A 13,346-nucleotide genomic window follows, 5' to 3' on the forward strand; every position below is an offset into this window, starting at 1 on the left:
CATGATGAAGCTGAACACTGTTAATAGCAGGGGGTATTAGAGTAAGAGAAGGAATTATTTAAGAATGAGATGCTTGCAATAGGATATTAAGGTTATATCCTGATGATGAATAGGTCTAGGATGTGACCATAATTCTCCATAGCTAAGGAGGAGTGAAGAAAAAGATCGCTAAAGATGAAGAAATAAAGGAACTCCAGGGGCAGAGTATTAAACGGGCCTTCTACATTGATATTGATAATGATGATAAATGAAGTTTTTACATTTATAGCTTCTTGTTATGCAAGCATTCAAGAAAGGATACCTGAAGATATAACCTTGTTAATCTGCTCAGGTCTTGCTCATGGATAAGGTTTCACTTTCTCTGGAGTAATAGTTGCAAATGAATGCAAATCAAGAGGAATTAACTACTCAATCTGGCAAAGGGAGTGAGAAATTGACAATTTAAGCACCTTCAGAGCACAAATAACTAATCACAGTTCCATAAAAATTTCCAAAAGGAATATACAATTGATACAATCTTATGCAACTTAGTCAGGCAAACCTAAGAATCATGTAATAGGAAATAGGACAAAATTATTTCATTCTTGTATTCAAAAAATATTTACTCAACACTCACAGTGTATAATACCCTACTCTGAGTGCTAGGAATTTTATAATTACCTGATATGAACTAAATCATTATTAAATGCAATTATAGATATTGCAGAATATATAGAAATCTATTTTAATCATTTTAACGGAGTTTTTTTTTTTACTCAAAAGGTAATGGGAAATTTTAAGTAACTTAAACAACTTTAGCTTTCATTTTGATTTAAAACAAAAACAGTAATGGAGTGTGCCTTAGTCTGTTCAGGCTGCTGTAACGGAAATAACCATAGAATAGGTGGCTTATAAAGAACAGAAATTTCTTTCTTTTTTTTTATTTTTTATTTAAATTCAATTTAGTTAACATATAGTGTATTATTAGTTTCAGGGATAGAATTTAGTGATTCATCCATTGCACATAACACCCAGTGCTCATTATATCAAGTGCCCTCCTTAATGTCCCTCACCCAGTTACCCCATCCTCCCACTCACCTCCCCTCCAGCAACCCTCAGTTGGTTTCCCATAGTCAAGAGTCTCTTATGGTTTGCCTCCTTCTGTTTTTATCTTATTTTATTTTTCCTTCCCTTCTCCTATGTTCATCTATTTTGTTTCTTAAATCCAACATATGAGTGAAATCATATACTTGTCTTTCTCGGACTGACTTATTTCGCTTAGCATAATACCCTCTAGTTCCTCAAAGTTCTGGATGCAGGGCAGTCCAAGATCAAGGGACCAGCAGATTTGGTGTCTGGTGAGGGCCTGCTTCTTGGCCATCTCCTTGCTGTGACATCACATGGTAGAAGGAGCAAGGGAGCTCGCAGGGCCTCTTTTATACAGGGGGCCTTAATCCCATTATAACCTAATCACCTCCCAGAGGCCTCACTTCCTAATATCATCACACTGGGGGTTAAGATTTCAACATAAGAATTTTGGGCAGAGAAAACCTGCAATCTGTAGCAGAGTGGCAATGCATAATTGAGGATTTCACTTCTTCTGGTTATGAGACTCATTTTTACTCGAGTGAGTATATTCCTACCTTATTAATCCAGTACATGACAGCATCCTCAATATCATAGGGCAGATCCGTGGCTTGAAAAAAAGCTGAATACTGTTGAGCACACGCAATTACTTTCTCTATACTGACCATTTCTACGGTATAAGCCATCATTAGGGTATCTATCATGGCCAAATGAGCACTCTGCAAATATAAAACAAAAACACAGAGTTTAAAAATTACACTTAGGAACTGCTGTTTATGTATTTTAAAATATTAATAGTAATTCCTAACAAACAGTAACAAAACTAAAGACTACAGAAGACAAGCCTTAAGAAAGCACAAATGAGATGAGCTAACTGAACCAAACTAATTTATCATTGAAATAATTACTGAGGATCTTTAAGACACTCATATCTTCTACTCAGAAAATGTTCCTTTTCCTGTTTTTCCTATTTTTAATAATGTTGCAATCATTTACTCAGCAATATAATTTACAAACTTCAAAATGCTATGTCTGGTGCACTGATTATTAATGGTACTAGTCAATTTCCGATCTTTGACTATGCTCTTGCCTCGGGCTTCACATCCGTAGAAGTCTATAGATTCTACTTCTAAAATGTCTCTCAAATCTACTGATGGCCATAGTTCCAGTGCAGACCATCAACATTTCTCACATTGAAGGAGACAAAGAACTCTCTAACTGATTCTCCTGGTTCCAGCTTCTTCCTCATCCTATTCACCCAGCAGCACAGGACTTCCAATCTTTCCTTTGCCTTTTTTGTTTGGTTGGTGTTATATATGGTTGCTTGTTTTTAAATACAAAAGTGTTGTTATATGGTGATTCCTAAAAGTTCCAAACATTACAAGGTACATAAAGTAGAAATTACCTCTCTCCTAGTCCTCCTCCCCTAGGAATGGGTACAGTTTGGTATGTATTCTTACAAAAACATTTAATGCACATCAAATAGGTGAACATTCACATTGTTTCCTATTCTCTGGCATTACAAACAATACTACAATATTGTATTTCTCTAGAGATAATTCTTTACTGTGGGGCTATTGGGCCCAAGAGCAGCCACATTTTAAGTCTTCATAAATAACCATTAATCTGCTTCCTAGAAAGTTTGTGGCAACCTTTATCTCCTGTCAAGAATGTTATCACTGTGCCTGTTTCCCCACATTTTTTGCCAGCATTTGATATCATTCACTTTTTATCATATGTATCAGTCTGAAAGGTTACCAAAATACCCACTCTTGTTTGACTTTGCATTTCTCTAAACAAGGATGAGCATCTTTTTAAATGTTAAACAAAGAATTTGTATTTTTTCCTTGGAAAACTGCCTCCTCGTATCTTTTGCCTATTTTTCTCTTTGGGATGTTCATCTTTATTTCTTGATTTGTTAGAGCTCTTTACATATTAGGAACATTAGCTCTGTGTCATTCTGATAGCAAATACATTTTCCTAGTTTGCCTCTGGATTTTCAACTTTGTTTAGAGTATAGTAACTATAGGGAAGTGCTAAACATATTCCTGGTAAAATCTCTCAATCTTGATGTTCTCCTTTATGGCTTCAGAATTTACCTCATGTTTACAAAAGGCTTCCCCCCACCCCAAGAATATGGAAATGGAAATATTGTCCTCTTTTTTTTCTATTACTTTAAATCTATCTAGAATTTGTTTTTGAAGACAGTATAAACTAGGGCTCGTCATTTTTCCAAATCAGATTTCATCATATCATTCTCTCATGAAGTTTACCTCATTAATTTATAAAAGTCTAAACTCCTTAACAGAGGTAAAGTTCTTTAACAGTTGGTCCCTATCAGTCTAGACTTATAACTTAACATTTCTTTCCCCCAATCCACACTCCTTTCAAAATAGCCACAGAAGACTGCTGTTTCCCAAATCTGTCACCAATTTTCAGGTTTCCATGCCCTTGCTGTTGTCATCTTCCTTACAATATAGACTGAAGTCCTGACATTGGCCTGATTGTCACCATTCTAAAGGTTTTTTCCAATTCATTTCCCGATCAAAATGACCCGTTTTTCCTACAGAATGAGTATAGGTTCCTACAAAATAGTGCTTGTACTTGCATTAAATTCTGACTTATGTGAAGAAGGGCATGGGCACTGGTATTTTTAAAAAGCTCCCCAGAAGCCAGGTTGAGAATCACTAACTTATCTCACTATAGTACAGTCACCTGTACACAATACTATTTCCCTAGTGAGAAAGTAAGACTCTTGAGGGCAAGGACATGATCTTAGTTATCTTCACACTTCCTATGCCTAACATGGTACCTGGCAACTAGCAAAAGCTGGAAAGAAGGAAAGAAGCAGGGTGTCTGGGTAGCTCAGTTGGTTAAGCGTCCGACTCTTGATTTTGGCTCAGATCATGATCTCAGCGTCATGAGATTGGAGCGTGCTTAAGATTCTCTCTCTCGGGTGCCTGGGTGGCTCAGTTGGTTAAGCGACTGCCTTCAGCTCAGGTCATGATCCTGGAGTCCCAGGATCGAGTCCCACATCAGGCTCCTGGCTCAGTGGGGAGTCTGCTTCTCCTTCTGACCCTCTCCCCTCTCATGCTTTCTCTCTCTCAAATAAATAAATAAAATCTTAAAAAAAAAAAAAAGATTCTCTCTCTCCTTCTCCCTCTGCCCCTCCCCGTTCGTATGCTCTCTCAAAAAAAAAAAAAAATTAAAAATTAAAATAAAAAAGAAAGAAGGAAAGAAGCTAGTCTGTGGGTCAACGTAAGGAACAAAGAGCTAACTTTACACTGGAGCTTAAGAAAGAGGGTTTTGACTAGGAGATGACAGACTAGCCTATCAAAAGGTTAGCACTATTTATAGAAAGGCAGATACTTTATCTTAATAATGGCAATCATAAAACCAATGGTAACTCCTACTTAGTAAGTCTAACTTATGTGCCAGATACCATGCTAAGTACTTCATTAATATATTAGTTCTTTCATTTCAAATCTTTTCTTTTTTTTTTTTAAGATTTTATTTATTTATTCATGAGAGAGAGAGGCAGAGGCAGAGGCAGAGGGAGAAGATGTGGGACTCAATCCCAGGACCCTGGGATCATGACCTCAGCTGAAGGCAGACGCCGAACCGACTGAGTCACCAGGCGCCCTCAAATCTTTTCTGAAATAAGGCTGGAGATAATATACACTTTCTATAACCCTCACAACTCTCTAAAGTAAGTATCATTTACATTTTATATGTGAGGAAGCTGAAGTTCAGACAATTAAATAGTTTGTCCAAACCTAATGTGCTTTTTCTACTGTATCATGCAGTTGGCAGAAATTAAGTCATTTAGTTAGGCAAGAAATATGTTTTGGAAATGATAAATGAACATCATATGCAAGAAAGAAAATAAACATCCATAATTGTTTCAAATTCAGATCATATTTTCATATTCTACCTTATCCAAGAAGTCTTTTCCAGACTGCTATTGCCCAGATAGCCAGTTATTCCTTCAGACTTGAAGTGGCACACTGGATCAATTCTAGCATTTCCTTTCACTCAAGTCATTTATCTGTATGTGTCCTATTAAACTCTAGCCCTAGAGAACAGAGATCCTGTCTTTTTTTACCTTTGTTCCTAGCACAAAAGCTCTTAGAAATTAGTATTTAAGAGAATTAAAAACTTTAGCATAACTCTTTTGAACAAAAATGTGAGAAAACATTTCAAGAGCCATAAAACCATTTGTGTATTCTTTATTAAGATTCTTTCTCTCAGCAATTTATTCTACAGATATAACTTGAGAGGAAAAAATAACTATGTGAATGAAAGTGGCCATTATATTATATATATCAAAAAGGAAGGAAACAATGTTACAACCATAATGAGTAATTTATGGTATCTTAAACTATTTAACAATAGGAGAAAATATGCACAATACCATATGGAGTGGAAAAAACAAAACTGCACATAATAATGTTCAAGATATATATACACACACCCCCATATATGCATACCTATACATACATCCATACATGTATGGATATACACATATAACATATAAAACAGGAAGGGAAAAGCTGTAAAAAAAATTTACTTGGAAACTACCTTGTTATAGTATGTAAAAAAAATGCATATAAAATCTATCATTTACTTCAAAAATTAGAATACTAAACACTAAGTATAACTAATTAGTAATACATTTTCAAAACAAAAACATTTTCTCACTTCACTAATTACTTCTACAAATTCAAAAACAAATTTTTAAGAATTTCACTCTTGTCCTTAGTTATTTCTATATGATATTCAGCCACTTTTAAACTAAAAACTTTAAAACTAAATAAGTAAACTAAAAGCTTTCAAATTTTAGTATGATTTTTTTTTTTTACCCTTTAACTTTACAATATGTGATAGAGGTAAATTAAAAATTATGTAAAACAGAAAGAAAGGGAAAAGCTGCAAATAAAAAACTTAATACATAATGTAAATATAGCTGCAGATAAAGCTGCAAATAGAAGAGTATATACATAAATGTATCCAGAAAAGATCAATAGTAAAAAAAAATAAACTCTAGGCTACAATCAGTACAGAGTAATTTATATCTCTAAATAAAATATACATATGTAATTTCTTACCTAAAACATTAAGATCAGAATAATAACGATGACAGCTAACACAGAGTAGTATGTGCCATATAATGTTTTCAGCATTTGTATTAAATTCATTTAATACAACAACCCTGTGAGAGGAACTATTATTACATTTATTTTACAGATGAGAAAACTGTGTAACCTGTTCAAGGTTACGTAGCAAGGAGGCAGTGATGTAGGGATTCAGACCTAGAAGTCTGGCTCTGGCGCCCATACCACCTGACACCAACACTGCAGACTCATCTGGATGCTCCCCGCAGAGTGTGCATATTGCGTAGGAGGCGAGGCTGCAGAGGCAGAAGTAACAGCTGCCACCACCAGGTGGCAGAGTAGAATGGGCCGTCTCAGGGCAGCAGTATAAAGACTGCTTACGGAATAAAAGCAGTTCCAATGGAAAAGGAAAGGATACAGAATCCCAATGAATTTACTTAACAGAGCTTAAAGTATCATACAAAGGCCAATCGCAGGTTCTATATCTTTGTTACAAAAGTTATATTTTTGTTACCTCCAATCAGTAGAGTCTAGATAAAATAAGTTACATTTATGTATTAGAAATGAAAGTTAAAGCTATGACATAAAGAAGAGTGTTTAATTAAGCCTCATAAATTAGTAAGATAGACTTTCTAGTATTGCATGCCTCTTATTATTCTTGTATCAGATTTAGACACACAACTTAAAAAAAAATTCCTAAGAATCCAGGTCTTGGTTGGCCTACTATGGTATAGCAGTTCCAGCACCTACCATGTCCAAGCAGTCCTAGAGGGATATAGGAGGGAGCCAAGACTTAACAAATCACTCATGAACATGAAGTATTTGAATTATTCTGCTAAAATGATATGCACAGCATATACATATCAGACTGTGGTTCATCAAAGTTAATTCCAATTCAGAAAATTATACCTTGCATGTTATTTTTAAAACAGGTTTACTGTATGTTTCATTTATCTTTAGTTTACATGGAGATAAAAGTAAAATAGCACTAAACCTACTGAAATACCACTACACACCCATTAGGAAGGCTATAATTAAAAAGTCACATAATAACAACTGTTGGCAAGAATGTGGAGAAATCAGAATCCTTATACCCTGCTAGTGAAAATGTAAAATGATGCAGCTGCTGTGCAAAACAGTTTGGCAGTTCCTCAAAAAATGAAACAAAGAATTACCATTTGGTCCTACAATTCTACTTTTAGGTATATATATGCAAGAGAAATAAAACTGTATGTCCACACAAAATCTGTTCAGAAATATTCATAATAGCTGAAAAGGCAGAAACAACCCAAATGTCCATCAACTGATGAATGGATAAACAAAATATAGATATTCCATACAATGGAATACAATTCAGCAATAAAATAGTGATATATACAACACAGATGAACCTTGAAAACAATATGCTAAGTAAAAGATGCCAATCACACACACACACGCACACACACAAATATGTATTATATTATTCCATTTATATGAAATGTCCAAAATGGGCAATATATATAGATAGAAAGTAGATAAGCATTTGCTCAGGGTTGGGGGTGGGAGATGTGGAGATAGGATGGTGATAGTAAAGGGTGTAGGGTCTCTCCTCAGTTTGATAAAAATTTTCTAAAATTGATTGTGGAGATGCCTGTACAATTCTGAATATACTAAAAACCATTACATTGTACACTTCAAATGGTGAATTATATGGTATGTCAACTATAGCTCAAGCTGTTACTCAAAAAAATCAGATTAATTTGTGACACTCTTCTCCCACTTTTCCAGTATAAATACCTCATATATCACCATTTCTGGCTCTAAGTAAGCCATCATCCATATGTTTGCAAAGTATCTTTATAAATACTTCAAGGTGAAGGGTGATTTATTTTTCTGGATAGTGAGGTATTTTAGTATTTTGAGTAATATCTAAGAAAGATCATAAATGATGATCTTTAAAAATAAACTACATATCTTTTATCTAGATTAGCTGGAGCCATAAGAAATTGGAAATAAAAATCTGTGAAAGGAAAACAGAATTTAGTGTATTTTTCTTTTTATCATCAATATATAGGTATCTTCTGCTTAAAGGCATTCAGAATGCAAACTTATGGAAATAAACAAATGTTAATTTATTTTTAATAATATGTAAAATACCCACTGTCTAGAAAAAGAAATCACCCTTCACCTTGAAGTAGCTAGAATCTTAGAGATTTCTATAGTTGGTACGAAAATAGAAATTTTCCAGAAAAAATAGACACTTCTAATCATAATGTCTGTCCTCTGGTGTAAGGAAATCATAGCACATCAAAAATTCAGCCTATCAAAAGTGGGTTGACCCAAGAAGCAAAAATGCACTGGCCTTAGAAACAAAGTCAGGAGTATACAATGACCAAAAAAGATTTTAGCTGTAACTTACAGGAGACTTACGGCACTGCTATTCATGACCTACTGGTGTTGTACCCAACCTGCATTAAACAGAGGACCAGAGAGCACCACTGCAGCTCTGCTATCACCAGATGGAATGGTGAAAATGGCAACACTGGCAAGGGAGGCGATGGCCATGGGATTCAAAATACCTGTCTCCTGAGATTCAATATTAATTCTGCCTAAATTTAACAAATCTAACACACAACAAAACAGCTGAGATTTCTCTTTGTTTCTATAAGGGTTGCATGGGCATCCAGTTTATATTCTGTCATTTACATTTGGTGAATTTGACAATCATACTACCCGATGGAGAACTATTTTCAAGATAATGTTGAATCAAACTGATACTAATAATTGCAAAAGGAATATATACAAAAAATAGTACAGCTCAAATGTCTATTAAAAGCTCCTGACCAATGAAAGATACTATGTCTCCTGAGCAGTTCCATCAATTTCATCTGGAATATGTCTAATCTCTAACATCAAGTGTATTTAAATGAGGATCTACTGGGTAGACACATACAGGAACAGCATAATAGTAACCAAATACATATGGTAAACGAAGAAAGTAGTCTACCACAGTGGTTCTAAATCTGGCTGATCATCAAATCACAAATTCCTTAGCCCCAAACCTTAGAGATGGTGATTCTTCAGATCCCCAGAGAGAGGCCCAAGAATAGCATCCTAACAGGAATTTTGCCTCCAAGAGTCCCCACAGCCACAAGAAATTAACCTTCTACAGCGCATCTCTAATCACAACATTCTACGAGCAAAAGCCTTCTGTGACTTCCCAGGGCCTACCAAACAAGTCCAAAATTATTTGATTAATTAAGTTCCTCATGATCTTAAAATAATCACGCTTGTCAGGTCACATCTTCCACTACTTCTTTTTTAAACCCTATAGTCTAGTCCTTGAAGAGCAAGGACTATTTAAGTGGAGAGCCTAGGTTCAACCTCGACTGTGCCACCTACTACGTGGTTTTGAGCAAAGTCCTCAATTTCTCTGTGGATGACAATAATAGTACAAGGCATTTCGTGCTCTAAAAATAACATGGTTTCTGTCCAGGATAGGGTTGGGGTAAACCACTCAAAAGCTATGCCACTTTGTAACCACGAGGTAACCTGGACTGTCCAAGCAGACAACTCAACCTGGCTGCAAGCTGCCACAGCAGACACTGGAAAATGCACAGAAACAACTGTGAAAATGCTGCCGGCCCTCTAACTAGAGCACGGCTGGTGGATGCTCAGATACTGCTGATGGAGCCCTATGAAGATGGGCACAGGAGGCAATGCAACGGTCCCTACCCAACAGCTGCACTAGGATGGGGACGCACCTCTCTGGGAAGGAGTCCTGGGGGCAGTTGCTTATTTTAAGATTCAAATATGGAAAAACTCTATGGTTCCAGTTTTGAGTTACAGGTAATCAGTAAGAACTCGTGATTATATACATATATTTTTCCTAGCCCTAACTTGCTTGAAGAAAGGGCCTAGAAGCAATAACTACTAAAGTAGCAATAAATACATCTATGCCCAGATCTTGGTATCTAAATAACATTTCCCCCATTAAAATAAAACCAAGGATCTTTAGAAAATGACTGAATCCAAGTGAGAGACAGAAAAAGGACAAAGTGAGCCTGGAATATACAGATGTGTCAGAAAGAAAAAAGTATTCAAAGACTGATGGGGAGATGTCAAAAAGTTATAGAAGCCAGCTTGCATGGGGCTCCCTCTGGCCAAATATGGGCCCACTTGAATATAAAAAAAGATTAATGACAATAATGAGTTATATTACAAGGAGTTAAAAACAAAAAGAATCCTTGAGTCCATGGTGGTAATTATTACGGGGGAAAGAAAGAAAAAGCTTTTCTTTACAGAACAATGCCAAATAAGAAATGTAAAAAGAACGAAAGTATTTTAAAAATCACCATATTCCAACCACCAATGCTGTAATTAATTCAGCACAGATCATCAACAGATACTGAAACCACTAGGTGAAGCATTACTGGGAAACAATATGCAATCGATGTCAAAGTATCACTTCACACAATACTTCCTAATTACAAAGGAAAATATGGTCAAACTTAGTACCACCAATAATGGGACCAAATGACATGACATGCCTCCTGATGAGATTCAATGGAAAGTACACATCGCCTATGTAGCATTCATGCCAAAAAATTTTAATCTGAATCTAATTTGGAGGAAACAATCAGACAAGAGGGAGTTAGGGCATAGTCTACAAGCTAAGTTGTTTGCATTCTTCAGAAATGTCAATGTCATGAAATAATAATAAAATAAGGTAGGGGGAGACAACTGTTCTAGACTTAAAGAGAACAAAAACACACGGCTAGTAAAAAGTAGTAAATGATCTTTGATTGGTTCCTGGTTTGAGAAAGGAAAAGAAAAAACTATAAAGAACATTTTAGGCACAATAATTGCAGAAATATAAATATGGACTACCTGTCAGATAATATTATTGCAACAACATTTAATTTCTTGGTGTGATCATGGTACTATAGTTATGCAGGAAAATGTTGTTCTCATAAGATTCTGAAACGACTGTGTGTGTGTGCGTGTGTGCCCGTGTGCACCAGCAAAGAGACTGGGGGCCGGGGGTAGGGGGGAAGGGAGGCAAAGGGAGGAGAGAAGATAAAAGCACATATGGCAGAATGTTACTGTCAAATATTTTTTAACTTTTTAGCAGAACAAAAAGTTTAGAATAATAATTTAGAAACAAAGCTCATATTCATTTTCCACAGAAATAGGTAAGTACATTTTATACACACATCCTTATATATGCTATACCTAAGTCATCTAAGGTCTAAAGATGAATTTACAGGGACGCCTGGGTGTCTCAGTCGTTAAGCGTCTGCCTTCAGCTCAGGTCATGATCCCAAGGTCCTGGGATCAAGCCCCGCATCAGGCTCCCTGCTCAGTATGAAGCCTGCTTCTCCTTCTCCCACTCCCTTGTGTTCCCTCTCTAGCTGTCTCTCTCTGTCAAATAAATAAAATAAAATCTTTAAAAAAATTTTTTTAAAAGAAATTTTAGGATCGGGACGCCTGGGTGGCTCAGTCGTCAAGCGCGTCTGCCTTCAGCTCAGGTCATGATCCCAAGGTCCTGGGATCAAGCCCGCATCAGGCTCCCTGCTCAGTGTGAAGACTGCTTCTACTTCTCCCACTCCCTCTGCTTGTGTTCCCTCTCTAGCTGTCTCTGTCAAATAAACAAAATCTTTAAAAAAACATTAAAAATGAAAAAGAAATTTTAGGATCGGGACGCCTGGGTGGCTCAGTCTGTTAAGTGTCTGCCTTCAGCTCAGGTCATGATCCCAGGGTTCTGGGATCGAGTCCCGCATCGGGCTCCTTGCTCAGCAGGGAGCCTGTTTCTCCTGCCTGCCACTACCCCTACTTGTGCTCTCTCTCTCTCCCTCTGACAGATGATGATAGATAGATAGATAGATAGATAGATAGATAGATAGATAGATAGACAGACAGACAGACAGATAGGGGAGGGAAGGAAGGAAGGAAGGAAGGGAGAGGGGGGGAGGAAGGGAAAGAAAGAAAGAGAGAGAGAGAGAAAGGAAGGAAGGGAGGGAGGGAGAGAGAGAGGGAGGGAGGGAGGGAAAAAGAAAGAAAGAAAAAAAAGAAAGAGAGAGAAAGGAAGGGAGGAAGAAAAGAAAAGAAAAGAAAAAAAAAGAAAGGAAGGAAGGAAGAAAAAGAAATTTTAGGATCAAGTGAAAATAAATTCTATCCCTTTTAGTTATCATTTTGCTTTATTATACAGGTAATCATTTTTTTGTGAAAACTTCTAAGATTTACTCTCTTAGAAACCTTCAAACGTATAATATACACTTTTTTAAACTGAAGTATAGTTGACACATAATATTAAATTAGTATAATGTTAGCTACAAGTCTGTCATATACAACCTTTGTTATGTTGAGATATGTTCCTTCTACGTCCACTTTGTTGAGAGTTTTTATCATGAACGGATGTTTAATTTTGTTAAATGCTTTTTCTGCATCTATTGAAATAATTGATTTTTATCCTTCATTTTGTTAATGTGATGTATCACATTGGTTGATTTGCATTTATTGAGCCATCCTTGCTTCCCTGGAATAAATCCCACTTGGTCATGGTGAATGATCCTTTTAATGTATTTTTGAATTCATTTTGCTGATATTTTGTTGAGAATTTCAGCATCTATGTTCAATCAGGGATACTGGTCTGTAATTCTCCTTTTTAAAGTGAGAAGTTTGCCTGGTTTTGGTATTAGAGTAATGCTGGCCTCATAGAATGAATTTGGAAGCATTTCTTTCACTTTTTTTTTTTTTTTTTTTGAATAGTTCGAGAAGAATAGGTATTAACTCATTAAATGTTTGATAGAACTCACCTGTGAAGCCATCTCATCCTGGACTTTTAAGTAACGATTTTTTATATAACAATATATAGTTAAGTATATTATTTTGGATAACTTATATACTAATATTTAACTTTTAAAAACCCTAGGGATAAAAGTTGGGCAATAAAAACCAATCATATTTACTAAAGTTTACTGATCTCTTATTATAGGTCAAGAACTACATTAGATGCTTCACAGGCACTATTCTATTTAATCCTCACAATCATAGAAGGTGGACAATATTTTCATTCCTTACTACCAATAAGAAACTGTAGCTTAGAGTTTCAGAACTAGTTTAATGTCAAACAGCTAATTGTTGCAAACCCCGGTCTGTCCTACTCTAGAAACAAAGTACTCA

General features: G+C 35.9%; 1 protein-coding gene across 6 annotated transcripts in view; it reads right to left on the bottom strand.

Moving 5' to 3' along the window:
- The window catches only part of CAMSAP2 (calmodulin regulated spectrin associated protein family member 2), a 112,151-nt gene that overhangs the window by 49,181 nt on the left and 49,624 nt on the right, over window positions 1–13,346 (bottom strand). For all 6 annotated transcript variants that reach the window (XM_032422418.1, XM_032422414.1, XM_032422420.1 and 3 more), the window contains exon 3: window positions 1,623–1,784. In XM_032422418.1, coding sequence (XP_032278309.1) covers window positions 1,623–1,784 — 162 coding nt within the window. The remainder of the gene's footprint in view (window positions 1–1,622; window positions 1,785–13,346) is intronic.

Source organism: Phoca vitulina, unplaced genomic scaffold (assembly GCF_004348235.1).
Source record: "Phoca vitulina isolate PV1807 unplaced genomic scaffold, GSC_HSeal_1.0 scaffold26, whole genome shotgun sequence".
Classification (NCBI taxonomy): Eukaryota; Metazoa; Chordata; class Mammalia; order Carnivora; family Phocidae; genus Phoca; species Phoca vitulina.